This window comes from Helianthus annuus, chromosome 10, assembly GCF_002127325.2.
Source record: "Helianthus annuus cultivar XRQ/B chromosome 10, HanXRQr2.0-SUNRISE, whole genome shotgun sequence".
Lineage (NCBI taxonomy): Eukaryota > Viridiplantae > Streptophyta > Magnoliopsida > Asterales > Asteraceae > Helianthus > Helianthus annuus.
Genome location: NC_035442.2, coordinates 179,687,204 through 179,695,895, shown reverse-complemented (window position 1 = coordinate 179,695,895; position 8,692 = coordinate 179,687,204). Strand labels below are relative to the sequence as shown.

General features: G+C 49.2%; 1 protein-coding gene across 1 annotated transcript; it reads left to right on the top strand.

The window, feature by feature from the left end:
• Nucleotides 1-274: 274 nt before the first annotated feature.
• LOC110886929 (eukaryotic translation initiation factor 5B-like) lies at nucleotides 275-3,117 on the top strand. The gene is made up of 6 exons (XM_035978441.1): nucleotides 275-507; nucleotides 640-771; nucleotides 850-1,098; nucleotides 1,169-2,268; nucleotides 2,339-2,629; nucleotides 2,704-3,117. The coding sequence occupies exons 1-6, from the start codon at nucleotides 396-398 to the stop codon at nucleotides 3,115-3,117; spliced, it is 2,298 nt and encodes a 765-aa protein (XP_035834334.1). The 5' UTR covers nucleotides 275-395.
• The last annotated feature ends 5,575 nt before the right edge of the window (nucleotides 3,118-8,692 follow it).

Here is an 8,692-nt window from a genome sequence, read left to right as displayed (position 1 = left end):
TGTTGAATCCTCCCAAGAGTTTCCACGACTGGAAACCCAAGTTCTTCTTCATCCGGGAGGAAGTCTTGCCAATAGCTATGCCGTTTAGGGAATGGACCGAGGTTATACCAAAGGAGGACCTTCCTATACCGAAGTCTGCTCGGTGGTATCAGCAGCTTACCGCAACCCCTAACCGGGTATTTGGGGAGAATGTTCTGGTTGCTGCCAAGATGAGTGACCAGTGGTCACCTAGTAGCAGGGAACTCCCGGTCTTGAAGATCGGGGAGCAAGGTTAGATACTTTCCCCCTTTTTGTTTTGTTTCCGAGTACATTCACTTAACTGGTTTCTTATACTTTGTTTTTGTTGTGTAGAGACGCAACTCTATCAGGCTGCCTTCCCAGCCTTTGGTGGCTCCATGGGCGTTCGCCCTCTGCGCGATGATGAGGAAGGCTGGTATGACCAGATAAAAGGGAACTTCATGTTTCCTCCTGCTGACGCCTTCGCCTCGCCGCCGGATGCAACTGAAGGTGCGCAATATCCTAAACCTCGTCCATTGCGCTCTGTGACTTCTGCTGGGAAAGAGACTTTCTATCTTTCCAGCGAGGAGTCAGTAGGGTCTTCGAATGGCGAGTTAAGTTCGTTGCCTAAAATCTTTGCAGGTGTGTTGCGCGATCTGGGGGTTGACCCAGAGGAGAAGAAGAAGAAACCTTCGAAGAAGAAAAAGAAGGCGGATGTTGAAGTGACCAGCAAGGGTCCTGGCGCCAGTCGCGCAACTACTGCTGCTGTCAAAGGTACGTTTCGCCTCCGGCAACGTGACTTAGACGATTACGTGATAATCAGTGACTCTTATGAAGGTTTATCATATGCAGCTATGGGAAAGACTGGCGCTGGTGGGTCAAAGGGCTCTGGGAGCGCGGGTTCTCGTAACCCGGATGCTGACGCAACTCCATCTCAACCTGAGGATGAAGAAGAAGAGGAAGAAGAGACTGCCCCGTTGATTGGAAGAAAGAGGGGTAGAAGCGAGGCGACAACTGGTGTGGCCTCTGCGCCTGTTTCAGTTGTTATTCCCGTTGTTGGGAAGAAGAGCAAGTTGCGCTCGTTATACCAGTTTTCTCCTGGTATGCTCTTATCTCCCTTCTTTATAATTTAACCTCTTTTTGCTCAAGTGCGTTTGCTTTATTCTTGTAGAGATCAAGAAGAAGACCCCTGAAAAGGGGGTTAAGTTTGTTGAACCCAGCACGAAAAAACCTAAGGTTGCCACTGAACCTTCCGATTCTGCTGCGCGTGATGCTGCGAAAACTGCTGAAGCGCAGCGAAAGGCAGAAGAGGATCGGAAGAAAGAAGAGAGTAGGATTGCTGCGCAGAAGAAGGCTGAAGAGCGAAAGCGCAAAGAAGAGGAAGAGAAAAAGAGGAAGGAGGAGGAGGAGAGAAAGCTGGAGGCGGAGAGGAAGAGGAAAGCGGAAGAGGAGAGAAAGCTGAGGGAGGAGGCGGATAGGCAGAGGAAGGCGGAAGAGGCGAGGAAAGAAAGAGCTGCCGATCAGTCTTCTGTTCAAGGGCAGTCTGGTGTCCCAAAACCTCCCCCTGCTGCGCCGATTGTTACCTCTAAGGGGTTAGGGCGCTATGTGTCTAGTGGTGCAAGCTCTGGAGGAGCTGGGGGCTATAACCCCAATGTGATAGGTGCGAAGGATACCGTCGGGGACATATATTATAAAACTTATACTGAAGAGGAACGTGGTGATGCTCCTCATCAAGCCCCTTGGAGCTTAAGGCAGAAGGATACATTTGTTGAATTTGGTCCTTCTCGCGATTGGTACTTGAACCAATTCACTCCTGGCGAAGTTAACCGTCAAAAGGCGAAGCCGCATGAAATGTTGTATCGCACTTACATTCTTGCCGAGGCCAACGCTCGATCTGCTAACCATCAGATAGTTCGTGAATGGCGAACAATGGTCAGAGAGCGCGCCGACTGGGAGGCTTACCGAGAACGTGTGCTAAAACGTGTTGGTGAATTTGAGAAGGCTAAGGCCACATTTGATGAGGAGAAAGCCAAGTTTGAGGCTGATAGGAAAGCTGAAGAGTGGGGTCGCGAGGGCCTGCAAAAGAAACTTCATAATGTGGAAGAGCAACTGGCCAAGGAGAAGGCCGAGTTCAAGCGCATCTGCGCCCAGGACAACGAGCGCGCCTATGCGGCTCGACAAAAAATTGTTGGTCTTGAGGCGAAGATAGCGGAGCTGACGTCGAAGGTGGAGGAAGCGCAGGTTGAGACAGCCGCTAAACAACAGATGGAGGTTAGTTGATTTTCCTTTCGTTTTCTCCTTTGTTGTTTATAAAATTTCTAAGTCATTTGCCAACTTCTAGGTTGAGTTGTCTGAAGCTAAGGTTCAGCTGTCCACCAAGGACAAAGATCTCCAGGCCAAGGACGTTGAGATTGCGGAGCTCAAACGTCGCTTGGATGAACAAATCGACAAATGTGAGTCCCTGGAGATCGACCTTGGGGCAGAGAAGGTCAAGGCCACCGATGCTGAGGAGGCGCGTGCTGTCAGCACTGCGGCGCTTAACGTGGCTCAGACAAATTATTCTGAGGCCCAAGGCATTGTGGACACGCTTGTTTCTGAAGCAGAATGGATGCGCACTCGGGGAATAGTGCTGGTAAGTCCCTTTTGCCTTACCTTTTTCTTTAACATGTTGAAGAGTTTATTCTTAATGCTCCTCTTTTGATGAAGGTCGCCAACTCCATCCTGAACGCCGGCGAGCTAGATCGCGCTGTTGCTGCTCTTACGGATGCGGCGCGTGCAGTTGGTCATCGAGGAGGTTACCTGGAGTGTGCTGATCACGTTGAGCGAATGCTGGGACAAGAATTCGATACAAGTCATTGCTCAGTGACGGAACAAGCTGATGCTGCGCTGGCCAGTGCTGAGAACTCATATGACAACCTCTCCTTGCCCATCATGGACTTGGTTGTTAGTGCCTTAAAAAAGGATGATTGGTGTCAGCGCCTCAAGGCGATCCTTGATCCACCGATTACTGTTGAATCATCTGATGAGGAAGCAGCTGGTGATGATGGCGGAGGTGATGACGATGGCGACGATGGTGAAGGGAACGAAGATGATGATGGTGAGAAGAAAGAAGACAAATAGAGTAGGTTGTTAGTTTGTTGATAGGCGTTTGTGCCTTTGTTTCTGACTTGATTGTAAGTGATGCGCTTTTGCGCAGTTTTAATGACAATGAAATGTCTTCGTTTTTTCTGTTGCAATTATTGCATTGCTGTAAAAACTTAGGTTAAATTAGCTCGAATAAATGGAAGCGTTTTCTAAGTATAGGGTGGCCACCCGGTCTCGCGCCTTGTTTGCGGAGGACCTTGGAGGTGGTTTGGGCCATCACAAAATGCTGGAGTGTTTTCGCGTTAATCAGAAGTTTAACATGCATTTGTAACGAAAAAACAATGTAATAGAACATGTCGTATGTTTTCATTCAAGTCAGAAGTTGGCTCTTAGGCCTTCATACATATTTGCCAATGGCTCGTAGCCGGTGTGGCGAAATTGAAAAATGGCGCAAGGCCGAAAAGATTACATATAGCATTTGCGCAATTGTTGCGCATTCCAAGTTCTTGGTAAGATGTGGCCATCTAAGGTGCGCAGTTTGTAGGCCCCTTTGCCTAGGACCTCATGAATCAGATATGGGCCTTCCCATTTAGGTGCCAATTTCCCTGGGCGTTCCGCATTTGATGCTTCGTTGTCGCGAAAGACGTACTCCCCTGGATTGAAGGTACAAATGCGAACCCTTGTGTTGTAATACCTTTCCAGTTGGGTTTTGTATTTGGCCTCTCTGATTCTTGCGATTTCGCGTCGTTCTTCTAACAAGTCTAAGTCTAGACGCCTTTCCGCTTCATTGTCAACCGTGTTGACCGTGGTCATTCGCGGCGAAGGCAGGCCAATCTCCGCCGGGATTACCGCCTCTGAGCCATAGACCAGGCTGAAAGGGGTCTCGCCGGTACTCGTCTTTGGCATGGTCCGATGAGCCCATAAAATGCTTGGGAGCTCATCGACCCATCCGCGCCGCCTTGTTCCTAATCTGGCCTTTATCCCTTCGACGATGCATTTGTTCACACTTTCCACTTGTCCGTTGCCTTGTGGGTGCGCAACGGAGGTGAAAGTGTGTTCAATGTTCATCTCCTTCATCCAGTTCTTAAGATCGTCTGAAGCAAAGTTGGTGCCGTTGTCTGTCACGATCTTAAGCGGGAGGCCGAATCTGCATATGATGTGCTCCCATATGAACTTGCGCACAATCATAGCTGTGGTGGATGCAAGGGCTTTGGCTTCTACCCACTTTGTAAAGTAGTCAACAGCTACTATGATGAACTTTACGGCGCCGGGTGCATCCGGGAAGGGTCCCACCATGTCAATTCCCCATTGTTGGAAGGGCCATGCGGTGGACACGGGAATGAGATCGTTTTTAGGACGCAGTGTTTTTGGAGAGTGTCTCTGGCAAGAGTCACACTTGCGGATCTCTTTCATGGCGTCAACATGCATACCAGGCCAGTAGTAACCGGCGCTCATGATCTTCGCGACAACCATCCTTGGTCCGGAGTGGATGCCGCAAATCCCTTCATGGATTTCCCTTATCAAATAATTCGCGTCCTGGGGGTCCACACAGCGCAGTAGTGGTCCCAGGAAGGATTTCCGGTATAAGATACCGCTGTTCATTTCGTACTGCAGGGCTTTGTTTTGGATTTTTCTTGCTTCCGCTTTGTTCTCGGGAAGCACCCCCTCTTGCAAGTATTGGATGATGGGGGTCATCCATGATGTCTGCCCTGTTTCGATTACATTAACTTGGCGCAGTAAAACTGATGGGTTCTTGAGTACCTCTATCCTTACATCCTTGGCGAGATGTTGAAAGGAAGTCGATGCGAGCTTGCTCAGGGCATCTGCGGGCTTGTTTTCTGAGCGATTGATATGTATGACTTCGTGGGTTTTGAATTGTTGGAGCAATTCTTTCGCTTGTTCCAGATATAAAGCCATGACTTCACCCTTCGCATCGTATATGCCATTTACCTGACTGGCTATCAGGAGTGAATCCACATGTGCGCGCACGTGTTTTGCTCCCATCTTGATGGCGAGGCGTAAGCCTGCCAAGAAGGCCTCGTACTCAGCCTCATTGTTGGTGTTTTTGAAGTCGAGCTTAATGGCGTAAGTAAACTCGTGCTTTTCTGGGCTCACTAGACGTAAACCTGCTCCCGCGCCATCTTCATTTGATGCCCCGTCAGTGTAAAGCATCCAAATCTCCTCTGCTGTGTTTTCCTTGGGCGTCTCTACCATCTCGCACTCCTTGATTTTATCAGCCGGCACTTCTGTGATGAAGTCGGCGAGGACCTGCCCCTTAATGGCTGGGCGCGGCCTATACAAGATGTTATGGCCGCCCAGTTCAATGGCCCATTTTGCCAATCTGCCTGATGTCTCAGGCTTCTGAAGTATAGTGCCAATGTGGAAATTGGTAAGCACAGTTATCACATGGCCTGTGAAGTATCGGCGCAATCTTCGGGAGGCGTGTAGTAGCGCAAGAACCAGCTTTTCCATTGTGGAATATCTTGTTTCTGGGTCTGTGAGTATCCTGCTGACGTAATAGATCGGGGTTTGCACGCCGTTCCTGTCTACCAACAATACTGACCCTACTGCCTTATCCGAGGAGGACAAGTACAGCACAAGGGGCTCTTTTTCAAACGGTGCCGTCAGCGTAGGGAGTTCGATCAGACACGCTTTCATTTGTTGAAAAGCTGTTTCGGCTTCCGGGGTCCATTTGAACTCTTGCTTCTTCACACAATTGCGCAACGTGCTAATGAAGGGATACGACTTTGCGGCGTGATTGGAAAGAAATCGATTTAGCGCGGCCAGCCGGCCGGCTAGTCGTTGCATTTCCTTGATGTTTCTTGGCGAGGGCATTCGTTCTATAGCTTGTACCTTCTCTGGGTTCACCTTGAAACCGCCGTTTGTGACAATGAAGCCCAGAAACTTTCCTTCTTCCATGCCAAAGGAACACTTGGCTGGATTTAGTTTCATATTTACGCTGCGCAATGAGTTGAACGTTTTTTCGATGTCTTTTAACATTTGGTCCTCTTCGGGACTTTTCACCACTAGATCATCGATATAAACCTCAATGTGCTTTCCGATGTCACCTGCGAAGGTTTTGTCCATCAAGCGTTGATAGGTCGCGCCTGCATTCTTTAAACCAAAAGGCATTTTGGTGTAGCAGAATATTCCAAGATCAGTCCTGAAGGCTGTCTTGTCTTCATCTTCTAGCTTCATCTGCACTTGATGGTATCCTTTATAGCAATCCAGAAAGCACTTCCATCGGTATGGCGCGAGAGAATCAATTTTTTTATCGATCTCAGGCAAGGAATAGCAATCCTTTGGGCACGCCTTGTTGAGATCAGTGTAATCAACGCACATGCGCCATCCGCCATTTGATTTTTCTACCATCACAGGGTTCGCGACCCAGCTTTGGTATCTTACCTCTCTCAGGATTCCAGCCTTGAGCAACTCACATACTTGCTCATTCATCGCTTTTGTCTTATCCGCGCCTAGGCTGCGCCTTCGCTGGGCTTTTGGTTCTACAGAAGGGTACGTGTTTAAGCAATGCTCGGTTAAGTTGCGCGGGACGCCGGTCATATCTGACGGGGTCCAGGCAAAAATATCCATGTTGCGGAACAGCAGTTGCTTTAAATGTTTTCTGATGTCTGACGAAATGGCGTGGCCAATTGTCACTGTCTGCTCTGGGTACTTGCGGTTTAGGACCCATTTTTCTGGCTCGGTCGTAGAGACCTTCGCCGCTTTTATTGGGCGCAGCTCTTCAGTTGACATCACTTCTTTCTTGGCGTATATGATTGCGACGCCTGTCTTGGTAGGAAAACCTATGGCAGAATGAGGTGTTGAAGTCACCATGTTTAGTTCGCCTTGTGTTTCCCTTCCAAGAAGCACATCATGCCTTGATTTCACTGGCATTACCATAAAGTTCACATTTGTTGTTCTTGAATGTTTCCCGTCAGAGAGTGTGACAGGGAAACTGATTTGGCCGAGAGGGAAGACCATTTCGTTGCAAAAGCCGGACAAAGGATAATCGACTGGCTCGAGTCTCGCTTTGTCTTCTTCATCGAATTGATTGAAACATTGTTCGTAGATGATGTCGGCTGTGCTTCCTGGGTCGATGAAGATGTACTCTGTTTCATAGTGACCAATTATACCAGTAATGACGACGGGTCGTGTAGCGCGAGGACCGCCGCGCACTACTGGGAATATGACTTGCTGTTCTTGCCAAGAAGGCTCGTAGGGCCGTTTGCCCTTTTCTCTCGCGGTGTATCTTGGTCCGTTGACCATGTGAGTCTCTAGCCGTCTCACCTTTTTGTGGCTGCCTTCATCATGACGCTGGAGTTGACGGGTGTCCTTGCGCACATTCTTCACTAAATGGCTTAGCTTGCCGCTTTTGAGCGCTCTTTCGATTTCCTGGCGCAAACTGTAGCAGTCATCGGTCAAATGCCCCGAATCTTTGTGAAAATCGCAGTATAAGTTAGGGTCTTGCCCTTTCTTGTTTGTCATCGGCCTTGGTGCCTTGAAATCGACATTCTCCGTCATCAACACCTCTTTTGGAGTTTTTGTGAGCGGAGTCCAGTGTTTGTCGCGGTTGTCGTCTCTGACTGCTTTCTTGTAACCGATTCGGTCAATCGTATCTCGCGCATCTTCTCTGTAACGTGGCCTGTCGTCGCGGCCTCTGGGTCTCTCAGACTTCCAGTCATGACTCTTGTACTTGTTGCGCTTGTTGTTGTTGTTGTCGCGCGGCCTCTCGTTTGCTCTTGAAAATCGATCTTCGGAGTAATAACCCTTTCCACCAGCAAGGGACTCCTCGGTTTGCGCGACGATCTTTGCTGCTTCCATCAGTTTATCCCACTCTTTTGGCATCCCATCTTTGCCTGTGATGGTTCTAATGAGGCTATCACAGCGTATAGCCTTCTTGAAGTGGCAGCGCATGAGTTGCTCACTGACGCCGCCAATCTCTAAACATTCTTTGTTGAAACGCGTGATGAAGTCCTCCAGACCTTCACCATCCCTTCGCCATATGTCTTCTACTTCCGCCGTATCACGCTGATAGCGACGTTGTTGGCTAAAATAGCTTAAGAATTGTGTCTTGAAGTCTGTCCATGACTTAATTTTTCCGGGCGGAAGGCTGTCAAACCAGGCGCGAGCCGCTCCGGTCAGCGTTTGAATGAACAGGTGGCACCACATGGGCATGTTCCAACCTCCCATGCAGCCCACACTCGTGAATGTTCTGACGTGGTCGTCTGGGTCAGTCAACCCATTGAATTTCCCAACGGTTGGGGGTAGCTTCTCTCGTGGGAGTGGTGCGAGTGCGATTTTCGGGATAAACTTGGAGTGTTCCGCAGCTTCCGCTGGCCTGTAAGCCAGGCGGAAATCTCTTTCAGCCTCTTCTGTATAGCCAATGTGTTGTCTTGGCTTATAGTACTCGTGGTTTTTTGGTAAACGATTGAAGACTGACGACTCTTCATCACCTTCCCATGTAGGATCATATGGGTCGGTTTCTTCCCATTCATTGTTCATGTTGCGCGGCGTGAGCCGGCTGTGAACAGGGCCTCGTTGAAGGTTCGACGGATATTCATAGTGACTATCCGTTTCCCCTCTTGTATCGCGCGTGTCTTGTACGCTTACA